The sequence below is a fragment of the Emys orbicularis genome, chromosome 7, assembly GCF_028017835.1.
Source record: "Emys orbicularis isolate rEmyOrb1 chromosome 7, rEmyOrb1.hap1, whole genome shotgun sequence".
In the NCBI taxonomy this organism is placed as follows: Eukaryota; Metazoa; Chordata; order Testudines; family Emydidae; genus Emys; species Emys orbicularis.
Genome location: NC_088689.1, coordinates 108,712,603 through 108,736,299, shown reverse-complemented (window position 1 = coordinate 108,736,299; position 23,697 = coordinate 108,712,603). Strand labels below are relative to the sequence as shown.

The following is a 23,697-nucleotide window of genomic DNA, read 5'->3' as shown; positions in this document are numbered from 1 at the left end:
ACCACATTCGACTGATCTTAGTTCTTTCTCTCCATATTTTCCCAGGAACATAACTATATTCGTTAGAAAGCTCAAGAAAGAGTGGTATTGTGTTCTTAATGACAGAGCCAATTGAGATACTTCTGGAAGAAAACCAGATGGGAAGGCTCTATTTAAGGTCATGCATTTTAATCTCTTGCTTAAAAAAAAAAAAAAAAAAAAAAAAAAAGAAATCCTTTGCATCTGAGACTGTGAAAACTCATTACGACTGATGGGTAAATTAGAAAAAGACCTGCCAAATGCACCAGCTCATGCTAAAACACTTTCAAAAGAACTACAGTCTTTGAAATATAGGTCAGTGGTAAGCGATATTGCATTGGCATAAGGGCATTAGTTCTGCATTGTTTTTATGTTATGTAATCCCTGTTTTTATAAATAAGAAAATATAGAAGGAATTAAATGAAAAATCCTGTTAGTAAGGACTTGGGAATCAAAGAATCTTTGTTTATCCTCCTTACCCTGGAATACCACCTCATTAAAACTGAGTTTTCCCCTGAGCTCTTGCTGAGAGCTTCTCTTTAAAGTTTTAAGCAGTTAAATGAGGTTCAATTAAATTCTGAATGTCTCCCTCATAAAATACTTATTTGAATATGGTACTCAGGGGTCTCTCTGGGAAGGAAGGTTTGTGTAGGAGGAACTGGAAGGAGAAATTTTAACTTTCATGCTTCAGTATTAACTGTGCCTTTGAATAAATTATGCTGCTTCTAAAGTAAACATGTCTATTCATAAATACATTCTGGATTTCCTCTGAGTAGCAGATAATGGGCCCAATTCTGCCCTTGGTTATCCCTGTTCACATCTGACTGTGGTAAGTGAGCTTGCATGGCAGTTGAACCAAGAGCAGAATTTGGCCTGATTCTGGCTATCCGAAGCTCCCCCATGCCATTGAGAGACTACCAGCGTGTTGTAGGAGAAGCTGGAACTGAAATTGTGGTTTGTGTTGGCAACCGTTTGCTTTTCTCATCCCTTCTTCCAGTCAAGCTTTTCCTTCATGTTTTGCTACAAGACGCGTTACGTCATCTGTTTTCTCTGCAATAGTAAAGAATGGCAGGTGGTTTTCAATTCCATCTCTGTAAGAGTCTGTCGGGGCTAGCATTATGGCTCCCTTATTTCTCCCTTAAACCAATTATGCAGCGCTGGTTTACAGGGAGTGAGAGAGCAATGCAAGTCCTAATACTCAGCTTGAGTGCTGTTAAAGAGTAATGAAGGGAAATGTTACATAAGGGTTTAGAGCTATTAAATCCATTGTGGATTCTAGAGATCAATTTAATAGTGAATTATTTTACAGAAAGAGAGGGAGTGAAGGAGCTTAGATTTCACTTGCTTATTGGTGAACCTGCTCTGTTTTTTCATCTTCATTTCTCTTTGATAAAAATTCAAACAAGGACTAAGAATACTTTTCACTGCCTGTGTATTGTGATCAAAGGGCGTGAGACGGTGGGGAAGTATTACAGTCCCCATTTGACTGAGCTTAGATGATCTGTAATTTCAGCTGCATATGTTTTTTTGCACACCCAACTTGGGACCCCTCGGTGCTAAATACCCACCACATTCATGGAAGTTAGTGGGCTTTGTGGGTGCTCAGTTCCATTGAAAATCAAGCCCCATATGTCTCAAGTTGAGTATCAGTAGCACCCAAAATTAGTGGCCACTTTTGAAAACGTAGGCTTCAGTAGCATGGCTGAGGTAACATAACCCATGGCTCTTGATGCCGAGGTCGGTACCGGACCCCCCGCACACACACAAAAGGGATATATTCATGAGTATTTTAAGGCTCTAATCACCATTCCAACTAAGCACCAGCACAGCTGAGTATTACTCGTTACTTCCATCCCTCCCCCACCATCTCTACAGAGATACCCACCCAAAATCCTGATTACTCAATTTTACCAGGAGTTTGTTTACCCATCTTTTCATACCACTGTTCCCCGTACCATTTCCTAGGTTTAGTTATTGTGATGGATGTGACTCAAATCCCGTTTAGTCTCACTGTGTAAGAATAAGGGAGGTGGAGGGGAAGAGAGTTGTCCTAAAGTGAAACAATATTCTTTGCCTTCAGCCAATCAACAACAATGTGTGGGTATATGTAAGGCACAGCACTGTATCTCATTGAAATTCTGAGGCTGTACTGATCACATCACCTACCCTGCGTCGTCGTCTTTCATCAAAAGGCTTGTCTTGTAATCCTGATTTCTCAATAAAGTCTATGTATTGTATTTATATATTTATTTTGCTAATGGAGCCTCAGGTTAAATTTAAAGTCCATTAGAACTGCTGCTTGCAGAGTGCCCTTGAAAGTGTGTTTGATTGCAGAACCATCCAAGCATGATAGGGAAAGCTCTGAAGCATTAATGGCTTTGGGAACACAAAGGTGGCTTTGCTGACTTATTTTAGTCCCACAGTGGCATCTGAACTGTCTCCTGGGGAAAGAAAATAACATAAAGGGTCTATATGTTGAAACGGTGTGTTTGCAAGGGTAGGGACAGTGCTCTGGAATTAAATCCTCTTTTGTGACAGATGTGAAAATGACAGGCAGAGAAATGTTCAAAACTCCCAGGGTGAAATCCACCTCTCCCTGCACAAAGGTCAAGTAATCGGGCTTTGTGCAGAGAACTAAGCTGGGTGGTGGTGGAAAGGAGATTGAATTCACCCACTCTGTTAATGGCAAAAGTCCACAGGGAGGTGGGGCGGGGGAAGGGGAAAACAATGCAGACCTTCTAGCTGCTGTTCCAGACTATAGGCTGAAACAGCAGTTGGTGCTCCTTCACACACCACGTACAGGAGTTTTAGGTCAGTGGAGCCATTTATTTTTCATGGCACCTCTCCACAGCTTTAGGTAGTTTAAGATATGCACAATTAAAATGGTAAAAGTCCAGAATAGAGAGGCATGCCCCCATCATATCAATGTCCTGCCAGAATATTTGGTAGGACAGCTGCCTCCCCCCAATCAGCTATCACATCCAATCTCTTCTGTTTTTTTTCTGGATGCTTCACGAGGCTTTTCCCACTATCTCCATCTTGTGTGGATTGAGCTTCAGCCAGCTCACCCTCATCCATTCCCCAGTCTCAGCCAAACACTGAGTCAGTTACTTAACTGCTCCAGCCAGGTCAAATGAGGTAGAAATGAGTGTCTCCAGCAGCCTGAAGGTACCACAGCAGTCCACATGTCCTGACTAACCCTCCTGATGACTTCATAAACTCATTGTACAGGACGGGCAATAAGGTAGAACCCTCTGGAATGGAGTGTGAGCAGTTGCAATATACAGTAGATTCTGACAAAGAAAAGTTTCTTCATTTCCAACCATCTCCAACCATGCCTCCACTCAAGGGCCGATTTGAGTTTCCTTCACTGTGAGGAATTTCTGTGTTGTGGATTCAAGTTGAAAGGACAGGCCTGAATTGTCAGCCTCTGCGGAACAAAATCTGTGTCTTCTTTCTTGGAGTATAGACAAGTCATGCCGACTGAGATTCTGGAAGCAGTGCAGGAGCTTTGAGCTGCTACCTGCAAGTGTGTGGCTAAGCAACTCTAGCAGTATCTGGAGTTTGCAAATTCCTTTGCATTATCTGCTAGCTTATTTCAGTGTTAGCATTATCTTAAAAGAGAAGCATAAAGCCATTCTCCTCTTAGAATACCCTTTTAGAAGCTTGAAAATTATATTTTATTCCTATCTGATTTTTGTTTCTCATTTTCTGTTTGCCAAGCATTGATTTTTGGCCATGTCTTGAATGAAGCTGAAATTGGATTTCTCTGTAATGGCTTGGTAAGGTCCACATCAAAACTTAGCTATTTCATATCTAGGGGACTTTTCCCATCTGAGTATAACTACTTTTAGACAGGTCAGATTTAAGGCCTAAACTAGTTGATGGCAGTTTATTTAATTTTTTAATATACTAGTCTTTAGTTTAGGCTTTAAAAGTGACTTGTGATACGCCATTAAAGTTTATTTCTTTAATAATTAAACAAAGAAAATGTTTCAAAGTCTTCTCTCCCAGGGTTGCCAGCATGAGTTCCTATATTAGTTGGTGAAGTTTTGGATTTTCTGCTAAAGCAGATTACTGGCATGTTACACACATGGTGCTGATCGAATTCTGTTTTGGTTCAATGCAAACTGTCCTTTTCATTCCTTCCAAAATTGCAGTGCCCATGATTATTGCATTTTTTATTATAGCTACAAAATTTGCAAGATGATTAAAAGAACGGTGGTAATGTTCCTTAGAAAGTTCCAGATGTGGGTCTTCCAGTGAGGCACCTGGGACAATACGATGCTCACAAAAGCTAGGCAACTAATCAGAGTCAGATAAACTTACTGCCATCTCAGTCCATTGCTATTCACAGCTTTAATTTAAACAACAAAGATCTTCTGTCCTTCAGATGAAAGATCCACCTAGGAGCAAATACTTCTGCACCCTACATTGTAGTTCACATTCCATCAGCAGATACCATAGAAGTAGTGCTTTTGGGAGGCCGCTTGATTAAACAGCCTGGCTGTCATATTAAAGGACCAAGAGGTACTTTAAAGGTACCCTTGAGAAACAAAAACATGGTCAGCTAAGGAGGATACAGTGTCCCACCTTTATAGGTTAAGACCAGCATCTTAAACCCTACTAGGAACCATTAAAGAGTCAGGGCCGAGTACTGTGCACCAGTGTAGTATGCTCTTAGTATCAGAGTGCAGCATTCAGCCGTCCAAACTTTCATTGCCCAATAGTCTTAAGGCATAGCTCCATTGAAACGGACTGATGCATGTTCATTTTCATCATCTGAGTCAGATGCCACCAGAAGAAGGTTGATTTTCTCTTTTGGTGGTTCGGGTTCTGTAGTTTCCACATCTGAGTGTTGCTCTTTTAAGACTTCTGAAAGCATGCTCCACACCTCGTCCCTCTCAGATTTTGGAAGGCACTTCAGATTCTTAAACCTTGGGTCGAGTGCTGTAGCTCTTTTTAGAAATCTCACATTGGTACCTTCTTTGCATTTTGTCAAATCTGCACTGACAGTGTTCGTAAATCAAACAACATGTGCTGGGTCATCGTCCGAGACTGCTATAACATGAAATATATGGCAGAATGCAGGTAAAACAGAGCAGGGGACATACAATTCTCCCCGAAAGAGTTCAGTCACAAATTTAATTAACGCACTATTTTTTTAACGAACATCATCAGCATGGAAGCATGTCTTCTGGAATGGTGACTGAAGCATATGAATGTAGAAGTAGGACTGAGTGGACTTGTAGGCTCTAAGTTTTACATTGTTTTGGTTTTGAGTGCAGTTATGTAACAAAAAAAATCTACATTTGTAAGTTGCACCTTTCACAATAAAGAGATTGCACTACAGTACTTGTGTGAGGTGAATTGAAAAATACTATTTCTTTTATCATTTTTACATGTGTGTGTAAATATTTGTAATAAAAAATCATAATATAAAGTGAGCACCATACACTTTGTATTCTGTGTTTGTAATAGTAATTAATATATTTGAAAATGTAGAAAAACATCCAAAAATATTTAATACATTTCAATTGGTATTCTATTGTTTAACAGTGCGATTAATCGCAAATAATTTTTTTAATCACAGTTAATTTTTTTGTTAATGACATGAGTTAACGGCGATTAATCGACAGCCCTAGTTTAAAAACAATCCCAGTGAAGAGGCAGATAAAAAACTCTATTTAAAACATTCAGGACTGTAGGCTCCTTTCACTGACTGGCCATTTTAAATGACACCACTTTAGGGGCAAAGTTTCAAAGGCCCCTCCCCAAAACTGCACTAGCAATATTTGCAGTCATACCCTTTTAAATGTAAGTGAGTAATTAAGTACATAAGCATCCATTTTGGTCTCATACACTTGTGGGGTCCTGAATGGGCATGTGTATTTGGAGGCCCTTTGGAAATCTGATCTTTAATGTGGAAATTGCATGAATATTGCTGTCATTTTATATTTAAAAGTGAGCACACATGCACACACAAAAGAGCTGCTTTAGCATGGAGATGCCATCAATGCTCATTATAGGGTATTGTATCCAGTGGCACAGATGCAGAACCTGCTGGGGTGCATCAGCATATTAATCCTTGAGATCTAAAGGCTGTGAATTCAAAACCCAGAGCTGCTCACGGGAAAATATTTAGAGAGACAGTGCCTGCCATACAATTTCAGTGTGCAAACATTGCACACTGAAGATGGAGTGAGGGTGGGGAGATATTGGTGCTGGATGTTGCAATATGTTCCAAGAAATGAAAACCAGGAACAGTTTTTTTTAATGGCCCAGCCATTCTAAAAACAGAATCCAGACATCTTAATTAAGTCTCAACTGGTAGGGCTTGTTTTAACTCACAAGAAAAATAAGAATTAAAATTCTACTGCTGCTACTGCCCTCACAATGCATTATGTGTTTCCATTTGGAATGTGGTCTGAGAACGGAATTTGAAAGGAATATAAAACCCTACATATTTACCCATTTGTACCATTATGGGATTAGTCTTTCTTGAGTCTCTACGCAGACTGAGACTAAAGAAAACTGGGTTCTAATCTTGAATCTGACACTGACTAGTTATATGACCTTGGACAAATCACTTAATTGATGTGTCTGTTTCCTCATCTATAAAATTGATTTTGTAACACCTGCCTCTCAGAGGTGTCTGAAGCTTAATCAGTTAACATATGTAAATTATTTACAGCAATTTGAGATCCTCTGGTAGAAGGTGCAAATAACAAAATTTATATGAAATATCTCTATTGTTAAGTATCTACCTGAAAACTTGCATTGATGTATCTGATACTATGCATTTCACTGAAATACAGTGGTATCCCATAAGATCAGTTTGGGCAAGTTTTGTTTTGACTTACAACTGAATGATCACTATATCCAGAGCCATAAAGCAGTGAATTTTCAAAATCAGATGCATACAGCCATTCAAAATCACCATCTCACATGTATACAGCAAGTTTTACCAGGCATCTTAATACCCGGGCGGTAGGTCAGACAGATATTAACTGTCTTTCACTGACATTCCTTGCAAACTGGACAATTATTTTATCTGCAGCCAGTTTGCCCTTACAAAGGGATGAAACCCTTTTCTACCTTTTGAAAAATCCAAATGCCTCTTGATTAGTGAGAGTGAAGGGCAAACCCACTGACACCAAATTACTTTTGGAAAGTAATTTTTGATCCTTATAACTGAATGATCATATGATCTGGCCACTACAAACAAACAACAAGTAACTACAGTCAAATTCTATTGTGTAATTAAAAAAAAAAAGTAGGTTGAGTACCTTGGCATTTTGCAAAAGTGCCTCTTGTCCTGCCTGCCATATCTAGATGAGAATGGAGCTCCTTTGGGGCAGCAGTGAGCTCTGTAGTAAAGGTGTGGTGGCTTTTAATTTGAAAGCCTCTTATTACCAAGCTTCTGGAGATGAAGAGAGAAAATCTATTAAAAAAACGGAGAGCATGTAAATAAAAAATAATCCCATAAGGACTAGAAAGCAGCCAGTTTCGGTGGCACTCTGGTACTGCAGTATTTCTGTCTTGGTGTCCTGTGTATCTGATACATATCTTTCTCTGCAGGAGGAATTGGCTGCTTGGGTCGAGACAGGGGACAGGCACGGCAATGTCTTGATGCAGTGGAGATTTATAACCCTGATGGGGATTTTTGGAGAGATGGGCCTCCGATGCCTTCTCCTCTACTCAGCTTACGAACCAACTCCACTAGTGCAGGCTCGGTGGAAGGGAAGCTATATCTCTGCGGAGGATTTCATGGAGCAGGTACTGAATACATCTGAAAGGAGTTTGATGTTTCTTCCATAATTTAAGCTTTACCATTCCATCACACATACAGTCCCTGAGCGGATGACTGAGTAGCCTAATCATCAGGTTTAAAATACCGAAACTCCCCAGCCCCACAGAGTTGCATCCTACCAGAGTGGATTCAGCCGTTTGTATTTCTGATTCTTAATGTCAATATAAATTGAGTTCCATGCTGTTTACTTGCTGTCAAACTTTTGGCTGAAACACATAAGGGCCAGATTCTGATCTCTGCTACACCTGTGAAAATCAGACTCCACTAACTTCAGTAGAGTGACTCCGGATTTACACCAGTACACCTGAGATCAGAGTCTGCCCCTAAGTTTCTATGTTAGGCACACTAAAAAGTTTTGGATATTTTTCTAAGAGTAAGGCTTTGTCCTGAGTCAGAATTTCTGTTCAGCATAGCTACCTGGCCTTCATTACCACAGTATTTGAGCACCTCATTCCCCCCACCCCCTTCCATCCTATGGCTGGAGAGATATTAATGGACTACTTGAATGGTACCTTGAAATATGTGTTAACTACTTATGCTAAACAATCTGTTCCATCTTGTATTTAGCTGACACACTCTAAGGGCTTGTCTACACGTAAAGCGCTTCAGCAGTGCAGCTGCGCCGCTGTAGCGCTTTGGTGAAGATGCTACTACACTGATTGGGAGAGCTTCTCCTGTGGTGTAGTTAATCCACTTCCATGAGAGGCGGTAGTTATGTCAACGGGAGAAGCTCGTACGTTTCCCAGACCTGAAGAAGAGCTCTGTGGAGCTCAAAAGCTTGTTTTCTAATAAGGCCTTTGCACAGCACCCCTGTGAGGTAGGAAAGTGCTGCTATTCCCCTTTTACAAGCAGAGAAATGGGATTTGTCCAATATCCTAGAATCATAGAACTGGAAGGGACCTCAAGAGGTCATCTAGTCCAATCCCCTGCACTCAAGGCAGGACAAGTATTATCTAGACTATGCCTGACAGGTGTTTGTCCAACCTGCTCTTAAAAATCCCCAATGATGGAGATTCCACACCCTCCATAGGCAATTTATTCCAGTGCTTAACCACTCTGATAGTTAGGAAGTTTTTCCTAATGTCCAACCTAAACCGCCCTTGCTGCAATTTAAGCCCATTGCTTCTTGTCCTATCCTCAGAGGTTAAGGACAACAATTTTTCTCCCTCCTCCTTGTAACAGCCTTTTATGTACTTGAAAACTGTTATTATGCCCTCTCTGTCTTCTCGTTCCCAGACTAAACCAAATTTTTTCAATCTTCCCTCATAGGTCATGTTTTCTAGATCTTTAATCATTTTTGTTGCTCTTCTCTGGACTTTCTCCAATTTGTCCACATCTTTTCTGAAATGTGGCACCCAGAACTGGACACAATACTCCAGTTGAGGCCTATTCAGCGCGGAGTAGAGCAGAAGAATTACTTCTCGTGTCTTGCTTACAACACTCCTGCTAATACATCCCAGAATGATGTTTGCTTTTTTTTTTTTTTTTTTTGCAACAGCGTTACACTGTTGACTTTAGCTTGTAATCCACTATGGCCACCAGATCCCTTTCTGCAGTACTCCTTCCTAGGCAGTCATTTCCCATTTTGTATGTGTGCAACAGATTGTTCCTTCCTAAATGGAGTACTTTGCATTTGTCCTTATTGAATTTCATCCTATTTACTTCAGACCATTTCTCCAGTTTGTCCAGATCATTTTGAATTTTAATCCTATCCTCCAAAGCACTTGCAACATCTCCCAGCTTGGTATCATCCGCAAACTTTTTAAGTGTACTGTCTACTCTCCCACTCACAATATCACATAGTGAGTCTGGGACAGAGCAGGAAACAGAACACAAGTCTATTGTATTCCAAGCTAGGATCGTAATTTTTTGAACCATCCTTTCCTGCTAGGTTTACGTTCTTGCACTCCAATACAGGTACTGGCATCTGCCCTCCATATCATAGGTTACTGCAGTGTATGTAGAATCTTTGTAAAACGCTTTGGTATGAAAATCACTTATATAAAACTACACTTCTATTATCTGTATGCATGCACAACTCCCAATATGCACACATAAAACCTCCTGAGATAGCACCAGCTGCCCCATTTCTTTTTTTAGGAGAAAGTAGATAGGCAGATATATTCTCCCTCACTGAGTGTCATCTCAGGCTAACTGTCTTCGTATGGTATCACTCTGAGACGTATCCTTCACATGGCAATGATGCCTGTTGCATTGAGTTTCATGTACATTTTACTTGTGCAGTAAACTCTCATTTAAAGCTGCCTGTCTAGTTGAATGATAATGCTGTTTTGTCACATAGGGTTCTAACTCACCTTCTTTCCCATTACCACTGTGAGGGGGGGGAAAAGTTGTATATGAATATTATCTAACAGGCATGTTCTTGTGTCATCTTTAAGCCAAGAATTTTGTGACCTCAAAGCACTAGTGGTTATGACACATAGTCGTGTTTCCATGGCAAACATTGTGCCAACATATTTTACTAGTTTCTCACAGCAACATTCAGATTCAAAAACAAAAAGCCTAAATCAACTAAGTGCAAATTTCAAAAGACTGATCAGATGCATCAGTAAATGAAGCAATTACATTCAGCATGACTAACTGTTTAGTATGAAACTTTCTGAATAAGGGCACTATGGTAGCTTCAGAGCCATGAAAAACACCCAGTCTGAACACCATCACAGTTCGGCACTGAGTCATATGTAGAGGGTGCTGGTACTGGGATTGGAAGAGGAAGAGAGGGAGGTGTGTGTGTGTGTGTGTGTGTCTGAAAGTCCCCAGGTGGATTTCAGAATGGTGAAAATCTTAGAATCATAGGGTTAGAAGGGACCACCAGGGTCATCTAGTCTAACCCCCTGCCAAGATGCAGGATTCGTTGTGGGCAATGGCTAAACCATCCAAGCCAGATGGCTATCCAGACTCCTTTTGAAAACCACCAGTGAAGGAGCTTCCACTCCCTCCCTAGGCAGTCTGTTTCATTGCCCTACTGTTCTTACAGTTAGGAAGTTTTTCCTGAGATTTAATCTAAAGTGAAGTTTTGTGGGTGCATTAGGTGGGAAGTCAGACTAGATGATCATAATTATTCCTTCAGGGTATGGATCTATGGACTATCAGAAGTTAGGTTTGAGTGGACACTTTTTGATTTGGCCCCCTTGCAGTCTTTCTGTTATGTGTTTGTACAGTGCCAGCATAATGGGTCCCTGATTCCTGATTGGGCACTAGTGCAAAATAAATAATTACATAATATTCTTTTAATGTAGGTGGGCTTTTTATTAGATTGCAAATCCAGCACTTGGAAGTTAGTAAATGTCAGTTTTACAGTTGCCTGTACAATCTTCGTTCTGCCCCGAATACACTAATGAGGCAGGGTCCCTGCAGAAAAAATAGTATGCAATCATGTCACTAAAAACTGTATCATAATGCATGTGCACAAGGGGGCCAAAATACAGCTGTACAGACAACCGTAAATCTGGCATTTGGTTTTCTTACTTTCAGACACTTGACTTTGCAAATTAAATGATGTTCCTTTACAGGTTTTTTTTTGGGGGGGGGGGGGAGAATTTCCTAGTTTTTATTAAAGGAGAAAGGTAAAAGCAGACTTTATTATGCACAACTCTAGCAACCACCAATCACACATCATCAAGAGGGTTTGAACTCTAAGTCATCAGTATGATAGAAAAGACATTGACCACTCATACTACAGGACTAACTGGCAGCAAAAGGCTATTATTCCAGAGGCAAAAATGGGCAGATGGGGTCATGTGCTGGGTCCAGAGGAGTGGTTGAGGTAAGCCTGGTTCTCTCTTCCCTCCCATGTCCCCTGGAAATTGGGGGAGCTCCTGCCCCATGTGGTGCCACTGAGGCAGGAGGAGGAATGAGCCACTGGTGCTATGTGTTGGGTCCGGCCTGGGGTGAGATCTGGGGTTGATGGAGGAAGCCTGGCTGGGCTCTCCTCACCCTCACATAGCTGCTCCAGCAGCTCCCAAGCATTTCCAAAATAGTGTGTGCTGCTGCTTTGGAGCAGCCTGGACTCAGGGCTCTAGAATATTCCTGTTTGGCTGCTATTTTGGCATGCTGGCAACGCTTTCCTCAGGCACACAATGGAGAGAAGGGGTCGGGTAATTTTCAGACGTTTATCACTCTGCCAAACCTGAATGGAATTTCACAGGACAAGCTCCCGGCACATCTGTAACCTCAGCCGAATTTCAAAGGGCTGCTCACTGCTGTGAACTCTAGGGGTGTCAGAGCTTCTCAAAAAAGGCCAAAAGCAATTTTTATAATGAAAGTTGTTAGGCAACCTAAATATCAAGGTTGCTACCAGCTCTCCCTATAATAATAAATCAGTCCAACCCCCACAGCCCTGATTCATCTTTGCTTGTACTTAAACCTAATCTGGATCTAGTGCAGGGCTCAGGTTGCACCTCCTTAGAGAACTGGTATGGTTTGTTTTTGTTTTATGTTTTTGGCTGGCTGCCATTTTGATTTTGCTCCTGTGCCCTTCAAACTGTCTAGCTGCCACTCAGTAGCCATTTTGCGTTGTTATTGGCACCCCTGGAGAATCAGAGGCCAGAGGCACCACATGCAAACACACACCTGGGCTTAAAAGCACCAGGTGTCAACTACCTGAAGGCCCCAGACTTGAATGAGGAGAAAGTCAATACTGCACCCTGGCTACAGCTCCTGCCACCAAGTCCCTGGGCTGCCATTGCCTTAAACTCCCATGGTTGGGGGCTCCACCCATTGCCATCTCTCAAGTCTCTCAGCCTGCCTGAGAGAGTACAGCTGGAGTAGCAGTAACAGCATCCCCTGCAGCACAGGAGGAGCAACAGTAGAGGCAACAATCCAGAGCCCCACGAAGGGGGAGTCAATGGGCCTGTTGAGCCCGGCTGAGAGTGAGCTGAGCCCAGAAGAACATGCCAAACAATGCAGAGCATGCAAGGGTGAGCTGAGCCTGAGATGTCTCCAAGACTCACCAAGGGTAAGCTGAGCCCTGGTAGGCCTCTGAACCCCAGGAATGGCAGAATGGCATTTTGTTTGGATGTTTCCTGTAGGGCAGGATTTGATTGGTGGGTAGAGCTTTGGAAAGTACCACTTTTTTTTTAGTTTGATCCTTGATCCAGATCTGGACACTGACTCATCTCTGTTGTCCTGTTGAGAGCCGCCATCTTCCCGTAATATTATTTCTGACTATGGCCATTCTAGGTACGTGAAAAACCATTTCTGTTCTGCTGAAATTCCAGTTTCACATCTGCTTTAACTTGACTTGGGAAGCTTAATTCTGTAGCCATTAAAACAGGGGTGTACACATTAACTGGCTTGGTTCTCCTAAGAAGTGAACTAATATTAAGGCAGGAGGAATTATTAATCTATTTGTCTCTGACACTCTGCTCCCCCAGGCATCCCAATGTCACAAATGCTATCTGTCAGCAATACTGCAGCCCCCAGCAAGATGCACAGAAATGTGGTGTTTTAATTAATTAAAATCTTGTTGACAATTACAGTCTATAGTTTTGCAGACAATGATAAGTGCTGCTCTTAAACTGAACATTCAGAACAATGCAATGGGCAATAGCCATCTAGTGTTCTACTAGGTGTTTTGCTGAGCTACTACCATAGCTACAGATTTTAAACCAGCTTTTGTAGATTGCCTGCATAATGGTCTTGTTGATACATTTTATATTTCCTTTGCCTTTTTACATAAAATGAAACCCTAACACCTGCACAGGTTGACAGCTATTAGTGTTACGAGCTGGGTGTATGGCATAAGCAGTCACATTAGCATGCTTCACTGAAGGATGTGGCAAGCTCATGTTAAGTTATTCAGCATTACATATTTATAAAATGCCTGCCAGTTGGGTTTCCTATTTCTTTCACTGATTCTGAAGATAAAAACGTTCTTGGGTTAAAATCGTGGAGGGGTGTGTGTGCGCGCGCACCCTGTGTTGGAAGTGGGTTATTTGCTTTCATTCTAGGTTTGCCAAGGTGCAAATTTGTTGACCTTCACATCGTGTTGTCAAGCTTATGTGCTTTCCCAGGCTTTGTGTGCGGCGGGGGGAGGAGGAGGGAGGGGCATTGAATTGATCTGAGGAATTGGTAGAAACTGTACTTTTGCTAGGGGTTTTTGTTTATAGATATTGACCCAATTGTATAATTAAGGGATTTGTAGGAATAAATTCTTGGTATAAATGCAGATATAATTTAAAAAAATTAAATACTATTGTTTGCTAAGAGCACATGCCTAGGTTGTCACTCAAAACTACCACCCGCATATGTCCTTGGCTGTTTTGCAAAACAAAAGGAAAACTACCTGAATTCAGCTATTAAAGGCCCTACCTCAAATACAGGGTCTGCTGCTATTGGCCCATCACATATAAAAGTCCCTCTGATCCTCATCAATTAACTCCACTTGATACTGAGCTAGGTGTATTTGAAGTGGCAGTTGGCCCCTTCTCTACCTCAAATACAGTTCATAGCAGTAATATATGTTTATACCAATGTTGCTACAACGAATTAACGACGTAGCTAGTGTGTTTGTGCACCACGGCCTTCTCCTGGATGAAATCAGAGATGCTTAACTGTGTGTCATAGGACCCATCCTGTTAATAACAACTGGAGAGTCTCCTTTAGCTTAAGTGGTAGGGGAGTCTCTGATTTTGGAGCAGGAAGGCCTGAGTTACATCCTTGAAGTTATTATGAAGTTCCAAGTAGCCACAGTATGCAGCATAGTGACACTCATGAAGTCCTAGCCAACCGTGGAATTGTTACTTTTATATACAGATATTTAAATAGCTAACCCAAATGCATTTAACTGCCTTCTCATTATTTACATGAATTGCACTCTTGAAAACAAATATATAAATTGGAATAGTGTTTAGTTTGTAGCAGGGCAGTGCCATGTTGTAATTGCTGTATTCCAGCCGAGCTAATGACTTTCCTGAGAGTGGACTAGCGTAACGGTTATTTATTTTGACTAATCTACCATAAAGTCTGCTCCCTTCAGTCTCATCCATTTTATTATTTATTTGGAGAATAATTGTTGTGCTTGTTTTGGTTTATAGTGGTTACAGTACATTACTTGAAGCGAATTAAATTTAGACATATTAAGGAGCCTGGCACAGTAAATACTGTACTTGTGAAGTTTGGGGGATGTGGGATTGGAACAAAACGGTTTTTCAGGCACCCTGCTATGTTCCCAGTTAAATAAAGCAGGAGGGCAAGTTCTTGGCTGATTGCTGCCTGTTTGCAACCCTGCTTGTTTCCCTGATCAGTTAGAATTTACTAGGTAACATTGAATATTTAAAGTTCTCCTGTCCACAATGGTTACTTTTTGAATATATTTTCCTATTAATAAATGGGATGCAGAATCCCTGTTTTGTTGTGCACAGAACTAGCTCATCATAGGCTGTCAAGCTGCAGGCACTCAACCATCTATCAAGCCTGCATATGGAATCCACACTAAGAAGCTGCCGAATGACCTTTCACCTAATTTTCACACTAACCAGAGTAATATGTAATTCAGCTCTTGGGAAACATAGGAGCAAAAGAGAGAGAGAGAGAGAGAGAGAGAGAGCTCTAGCAAGCTCTGTTCCTAGAGATGGCTGCCCACTTATCCAGCATTCATCAACCTAAAACACAGTAACTAAGGCTGATATAGGTCACAGAAGTAATGACGATCTGCACCTGCTTGTTACAGCTTCTGAATTTGACCCCGTGTCTCTGATGGGAAGACATTAGTAATCCAGTCACACTTCAGATCAAGGTTCCATTTAGATCTAGTTTAGAAAGGGTTAATAAATGATTAATAGATGTTTTATTAAATGTTCAACAATTGTTATAGAGTCCAATAGGTTGCTTATAAATATGGCTTATAGCCATGTATAACATCTGCTAATGTACTTATAACTGTCTATAACATATTGTTACCTCCTGGGGCCAAAATGTGCGGTCTAGTAGGTTGTTCCAGCTGGCAGCAGAAACTGGTGATAGTCAGGATTTATTTGATGTAGCTTTGTTCATGTGTAAAGAATGTACGAAGTCCTGCGTCTCTGAATGCAGAAGAAACCAAGAACAAAAGGAGCACTTTCTTAGCTTACAGCCCAAGCCTAGGGTTGCCAGTTTTGGCTGGCCGTAGTCCTGGAGGTTTCATCACATGACATAATCTTTAATTAAATATTAATCTTTAATTCCTGGAGACGCCAGGACAATCCTGAAGGGTTGGCAACCCTGCCCAAGCCGCTTTAAACCCCAAAGCTGTCTCTGTACCTTTATCCAGGGTCACCCTGCGCTGAGAGGCTACTGCTAGGCTTCCTTGTGTTTTTTTGCCTCGTCTTTTGCTCTATTTTTACCTATTCACCATTTCAGTGTGTGTGCTCTCCACCCACACACCAGCCCACCTGGTCACAACGCCTCGTCAAACCCTCCGCTCACCTGCTGCTCATTTCTGAGCAGACTCTGTTAGGTTTTGTTTTAGGTGTGACCCTTAAGTGTCTCTTACAACTGTCTTAAATGTGGGACTTGTTCACACATCAGTTTGAATGAAGTTTTAATTCAACCCCTAACCAGGGCCGGCTCCAGGCACCAGCAAAACAAGCAGGTGCTTGGGGCGGCACATTTCTAGGGGCAGCATTCTGGCGCCGGCCATCACAGGCGCCGACTCCGGGGCATGGGGGAAAAGTGCCACCGCCGCCCCAGCTCACCTCCGCTCCGCCTCTGCCCGCTCCCCTGAGCGCGCCGCCACCACTCCGCTTCTCCCCCCTCCCTCCCAGGCTTGCTGCGTGCGAAACAGCTGTTTCACGCAGCAAGTCTGGGAGGGAGGAGAAGCCGGGCGGCGGTGGTGGAGCGGAGGTGAGCTGGAGCGGGGTGTGGTTCCTCTACCCCCCCCCCCCGTTACTTCCTGCGCCCCCCCCATCCTAGCTCACCTCCGCTCCACCTGCTCCCCTGAATGCGCTGCCGCTCCTTTTCTCCCCTCTCCCTCCCAGGCTTGCCGCGCGTGAAACAGCTGTTTCGTGCAGCAAGGCTGGGAGGGAGGAGAAGCCGAGCGGGGGGCGCTCGGGGGAGGCGGAGGTGAGCTGGAGCGGGGAGCGGTTCCTTTACCCCCCATTACTTCCTGCGCCCCACTACCCTAGCTCACCTCCGCTCCGCCTGCTCCCCTGAACACGCTGCTGCTCCGCTTCTCTGCCCTCCCTTGCCTGAGAGGGAGGGGGGAGAAGCGGAGCGGCGGCGCACCTGGGGGAGCAGGCAGAGCGGAGGTGAGCTAGGGTGGGAGGTTGCGGGGGCCCCCAGGAAGCAATGGGGGGGGAAATGCGGCACGCCCGGGGGAGGAGGTGGGGCTGGGGATTTGGGGAAGGGGTTCAGAAGGGGTGGAGTTGGGGCGGGGCCGGGGGCAGGGGGGCCTGAAAAAAAAGGGGGGATGGCCAAAATTTTTTTTGTTTGGGGTGGCAAAAATCCTAGAGCTGGCCCTGCCCCTAACAATGTTTCACACACCTCATAACGATATACTGCTTGTGCCTACAACGTGCTTATAACGTTTATTAATCCTTTCTAAACCATTTATAAATGGGATCTTAGTACAGAGTGGGACCAGTAATTCTGCTTCTATAAGGGCCTGGTCCTGCAGCCCTTACTCATGTGCTACTGAAGTCAATGCATCTAATCTTGCGATGGTTGAAGTTAATGTGAGTTTTGCCATTAACTTCAGTGGGAACAAAATCAGGCCTGAGGAGACTACGCATGAGAGTAAGGGATGCAAGATAAAAGGATAAATAATTACAAAGTTTCTGGATATTGAAACCCAAACAAAGACAGTTGAAATAGCAGTGGAAATGGGAGGTCCTCCCTCTAGGCCACCACATCCACCTTTTAAAAACAGTGTATAATTAGGGAGTGCACTGACTGCTCATGAAAGTGAGACTGTAGGGATAGGAACATTAGACAGTCAGGTAGGCAGATTGATGGAGGCTTTGTCTGTACTGGGTTCATTCTCTGTACAGATGCACTGAAATGTAAGTTACATTGCATCACTGTAAACCCAAGTCACAATGTGCCTCCCAGTTCTCCCCTAGCTCTGGTGGGTCCGTACCCTGCACCAATTCTATGCCTGGCACAATGTGCGCTGGCCAGTGTGCTGAGGGGTGAAGCCCAGGCTTTCCCTGTTCCCTGCACACATGCACAGGTAAGGAGATGTAGTGACTCTGCAAAGGGTGTGCTCTGTGATGTGGGTAGCCAGCTCAGAGGAGTTAGGGGGCACCTTATGCTCCCTTGCTCCCCTGCATGGGCACACAGGATGGTTCACAATCTGGCCCCTAGTGATGGACAGAAATGGGGTTGCGTACGACAGACCTGGAGAAAACATTTTTCTCTTTTGACCTGTTGCAAGTCAGGATTTCATGTCTCCCATGGTGACAGACTAACAAAGCATTTAACCCATTGCAGCAAAAGCATGTGCATTCCCCTGCCCCCAAGCTTGTAACATTGTAACAGGTAATTAGGAGCGCAGCTATGAATGGCCATGAATAATGTGTTGTAGTCATGCTATATGCAGAGAACATTATGTGTTTTCTGGTACAGAGAATCACAGATGTGTAAAGGACCTTAAAAAGACAGGTAAAAACCCCATTGGGTAAACAAACCAATGCTGGAATCAAAGCATTTCAACAGCGACAAATCAGATTTGGAATAGCTGTTAAATGCCAATGGCTGGAGGAATTGGAGAATAAAAGACCAGAATAAGGGTCTGCCAAACATTTTGGGGATCTGGTGTTGGTGGTTGATCTGTAATGCCTGAATGAATCCTTCAAGAAAAGATAAGAGCAGCCAGTTAACAATTTAGCAGCTAGAGTTTTAGTGGCTGTTTTGAAGCTGATCCAGGACAAAAAGAATTAGGGTGCAGTAGAGAGATGTGTGTCAGACATAGAAAAGCGGTATGACGATGTGGGGGGAAAAGCCAGGACTGAGATCAGCAGGTGCGCAGAAAGGACCTGGGAAGAGGAATTCCACAGAAGCCTATTGATGAGAAGCAGACACATAAACTCTAATTCCAGCTGTGACACTGTCATACTGTGTGGCCTTTGTCAAGCCGCTTAATCACTTCATGCATCAGTTTCCTCATCTGTAAAATGGAGGCAATAATATTTACAGCAATGGGCTATTAAGGATTGATTAGATACTGGACCAGATTTGTGCCTGGTGTAACTCAACTGAAATAAAATTAGTAAGGATTAGTTTGTTCCCTTGTCTCTAAAGTGCTGTTCAAATATTTTCCTCATATGTTCTTATGGCTAAAGCACTGGACTGGAATTCCAAAGTTCCAATTGCCAGCTCTGCTACAGAATTCCTGTGTGACCTTGGGCAAGTCACTTTGTTTTCCTGTGCCTTGGTTTCCCTTTTGTAAAACATTAATAATAATACCTATAAAATAAGGGTATGGTGGGGGTAGATTCATTAATGACTGGGCAGCTCGGATAATACAGTGATGGGGTCATGCAAATACTTGGCTAGATTTGCAAGAAATCTATACTTTTTTAGAAATTAACTTTGTATTGGAATGTGTGGTGCTTACACTACAAGAGGGAAAATAAATATCAGAGATCAGAAGTAATACATACCTATATCCACAAGGGAAAGTTGTTACCCCCAAACCACATATGGAATGCAATTTGAAAGAACAGAAAAGCAAATAAAATATTTATAGCATTGCCTGGAGCAATATTGTAGGTCTCAACATGCAGTGGTCCATCTTGATTCAGGTAGCATGAGAAATCATACAACGAAAAATCAGTCCAGTAATGTAGGATAGTGAAATGCATTTAAAAATATAGCTTTTAATAGAATTGGATGTTTCTGAGCATATGGATGGAGGCGGCCATCTTACTGAAAAGTAACATTCTCTGTCAGTTTCATTCTGCTTTAAACACATCCAGAGAAGAACTTTGTTATGTAAAAAATGATAAGCATTTTGTTTACAAACAAAACATTATGGGCCAAAGCGTTATGCAGGATTTTGAAGATTACGCCTGCAAATTCTGCATGCAGAATACTGTAGTTTGCACATATGAAATGTGATTTTTGCATTGGCAAATTAAAGCCTCAGTTACAAAACAAGGTCTTTATTGCCTGGAAAAGGTGGTTTTATAAGTGCAGTATTAGGCCTGGTCTGTACACAGATTTTGCACCAGTATAACTATTGCCAGTTAGGGGGGTGATTTTTACCAATATAGTTGAATCGATACAATCTCTAGTGTGACAAAGTTATACTGGTATAAAGATGCCTTATACTGGTATAGCCGATTCCCCTTCCTATATAAGAATAAGCTATACTGTTATAAATACTTTTATAGTGATATAACTGCATTCTCATTGAGGAGAGGGGGTGTTGCACTGCTTTAACTCTACCAGTATGTCTGTAGACAAGCCCCTAGGGTGTGTATTCAGTCCAGAGTTAACCAGAGCTAGCCTAGCATAGGTGAAGCATCCCCGCTGCAAAGTCCTACCCATTCTAGACCCATGGAACTGCATCCCCACTGGTGCTTTACTAGTCTGTGTATTTGGCTGGATTTCTAGCAGGATATCCCATTGTTCTTAGTGGAATATTAAACTGGACAACTCTCTGAATCCATTCACAGTGTATTGTAGGAGAACTTGTCTGTCCTATGTAGGCAGGGGTGGCCCTATGTATTTTGCCGCCCCAAGCACGGCAGTCAGGCGGCTTTCAGCGGCGCGCCTGCGGGAGGTCCGCTGGTAACACGGATTCAGCGGCATGCCTGCAGGAGGTCCGCCGGTCCCGCGGCTTCAGCGTACCCGCCGCCGAATTGCCACCGAAGCCACGGGACCGGCGGACCTCCCGCAGGCATGCCGCCAAAGGCAGCCTGACTGCCACCCTCACAGTGACCGGCAGGCCACCCCCCGTGGCTTGCCGCCCCAGGCACCCGCTTGGTGTGCTGGTGCCTGGAGCCGCCCCTGTATGTAGGCTCCTGGGAGGAAAACTTCTTATGGATCTTACTCAAAAAAGTACCTCTCGGGATTACTTCTGATGGTTCAATCAGTATCTCTAGCAGAATGAAATCTGTTTGTGTAACAGTGAAATCTGTTAAGTGACCATTTGAGTCACTAAAAAGAAATAATTTGCTTAACGTAGGTGGTTGTCTAATAAAAGTGGAGCAGAACTGTGCTAAATATGTTTGGGGATACTGTGGGGTGGTTTCTTAAGAGAAGTTGCCCAATAAGGGTGATCTCTTGAGTGAGTGTAGGTTCTACTGTGCACTCATAAAAATCACTTCTCAGCAAAATAAGCTACTGTAAGAGATTGAAGCTTAGAAATATAAATTATAATTAAAATAATACAGAAACTGATGAGAGTGTTTAGAGTCACCTGAGTTACCTCTAAGCTAAGGTTTGGGATTCGAGTTAAACCCTGAAGCCAGGCTAGAGACTGGAACCAATGGCCCCAAACTCACACAAGGTGTTCTTGCAAAATTTTGGCCCAAAATAATATTAGACAATAGTGGCAATAAATAATACTTATCTCTTACATAGCAGTGCAAGTCTAATGAGATGATCTCTTTTTGTGAGATTTCTACCCTGTTGGGCTGAAACCTTTCAAGAATGCATTGGCTGTGCACAAACTGGATCTGGAGCATTGGTCCTTTCTGTTTTTAGACCCAACATCTGAAACCAAAATCACAGATTTCAAAGTAGCAGCCGTGTTAGTCTGTATCCGCAAAAAGAACAGGAGTACTTGTGGCACCTTAGAGACTAACAAATTTATTTCAGCATAAGCTTTCGTGGGCTACAGCTCACTTCTTCAGATGCATAGAGTGGAACACACAGACAGAAGATATTTATACATACAGAGAACATGAAAAGGTGGAAGTACGCATACCAATTGTAAGAGGCCAATCAATTGAGATGAGCTATAAGTAGCAGCAGAAGAAAAAACTTTGAAGTGATAATGGAGATGACCCATAGAAGGTGTGAGGAGAACTTAACATGGGGGGGGGGAATTCAATTACGGGTCATTACACTAATTGAATTTTTTCCCCCCCATGTTAAGTTCTCCTCACACCTTCTATGGGTCATCTCGATTATCACTTCAAAGTTTTTTCTTCTGCTGCTACTTATAGCTCATCTCAATTGATTGGCCTCTTACAATTGGTATGCGTACTTCCACCTTTTCATGTTCTCTGTATGTATAAATATCTTCTGTCTGTGTGTTCCACTCTATGCATCTGAAGGAGTGAGCTGTAGCCCACGAAAGCTTATGCTGAAATAAATTTGTTAGTCTCTAAGGTGCCACAAGTACTCCTGTTCTTTATGCAAAATCACAGAACCACATTTGAATTCAGTGATTTGAATTTGAATCCCACCAAAATTCAAAGGGCTTCAGAGATGAAGAACCAATTTTAGCCCATTTCTTGTTAACATACTTTTTCTTTGTCTCAGATAATTCTCTTTATGTGAACTTTCTGAACCAAATGGGTGTAGTTTCCTTTTAAGTTAAGCGAGATAAAATTAGAGAAATTATTGCATCCTTTATTCCAATAACATAGACTCTCTTATCTCTCGAGCGTTGAGAGTTAACTAACACCCCATGTGCTGGAAAACAGAATTCGTAGAGAGCGGAACAAAACTGGTTACAACAGCCTACAAAAAAGGGAAACAAAAGACACTAAAGGTTATGAGTCATGAGGGTCAGGAAAAGACACAGCAAGACTTGTGGGGAGGATTTCTGAATCTTCCTTTGATGTTTTAATTAGGATTTTTTTTTTAAGTGTTGCAATCCTCCACAGAATGTTTTAGACAGCTCCACTGTTTGATTTTTTTCACTCGATTGTCTCATTTTGTCGTGATCCACGCCAAAGAAATTCCTGTCATAATAATTTATGGCATAAAGGAGTTGATCTAATAATAAATAACAGGACTGGAGCCTCCAGTGTCACATACTGGGGCTGCTTGTGTCTTCCTGTTTGCTTTGAAAAAAACCCTTCTCACTCCTGCTGGGTCATATAGAAACAAGAGCTCTTTGCTGGTGCTTGTAGATGTCATTTGTTTACAGTCTCTGTCAATCAAACCTTTCTTCTCCATATTTTAACTGGGTGTTTTAGCAGCTTGTTCTCTTCTTTCATGGATGGATGGTGCTTTCCTACCTATTATTCTTCCTCTTTCCTTGCTGAACTGCATAAGTTTGATAAGCAAAACATCACGACTGGTTAGCTCTCCCCCCCCAGGGCTGTGTGAAGAAATGGAACAAGGGCTATTTAGATGGGGACAAATCCTAAGGAGGTCTTAGTCCAGTTATATTCAGGCTTTACTCAAGCAAACTCCCAAAGGGGAATTAAAGCTAAAGTAAGGGCTCGGGATTTAGTCCAGTGAAAATTTCAGTCTACCCCTTGTTCAAACTTGTTTTCCCCTTTTCCACAATTAATTGTGGGCAAAACTGAGAAAAAATGATGATTTGGGGTTCTGAACTGTGAGACAGAAGCATCTCTTTGTGTTACCATATGAGAAGCTATGTGATCTGAGTTGGTGAATAGTTTCTTTAGGAATGATCATCTGACAGAAGGCACACGTAATTGGAGACAGGGTTGGCTTTGGGTGCTCACCACACCAGTCAATGTGGGGGAGTTACATTCATGTAGATTTACCCCCAGTTATCAGGGTGGGGAAACTTATCCTGAAATTCTTTTTTCCACATGACTGTCCCCCACATCCTGCAAGCCAACCTTCCAGGACAGTTGAAGAGCCCTGGATGTATGTTAGGTCTCGTGATATTGAGCCATTGTGATGCAATTGTTTTCACATGTTGCTCCTAAATCATAAGAAGACATGGATGTTATGGATAAGACTGGGGAACCACTAAGGGTATGTCTACA

At 42.5% G+C, this 23,697-nt stretch overlaps 1 protein-coding gene across 1 annotated transcript in view; it reads left to right on the top strand.

Annotated features, from left to right (window-relative positions):
* The window catches only part of KBTBD12 (kelch repeat and BTB domain containing 12), a 38,467-nt gene that overhangs the window by 13,410 nt on the left and 1,360 nt on the right, over nucleotides 1–23,697 (top strand). The window contains exon 4 of the mRNA XM_065408668.1: nucleotides 7,600–7,797. Within this exon, the coding sequence (XP_065264740.1) occupies nucleotides 7,600–7,797 (198 nt within the window). The remainder of the gene's footprint in view (nucleotides 1–7,599; nucleotides 7,798–23,697) is intronic.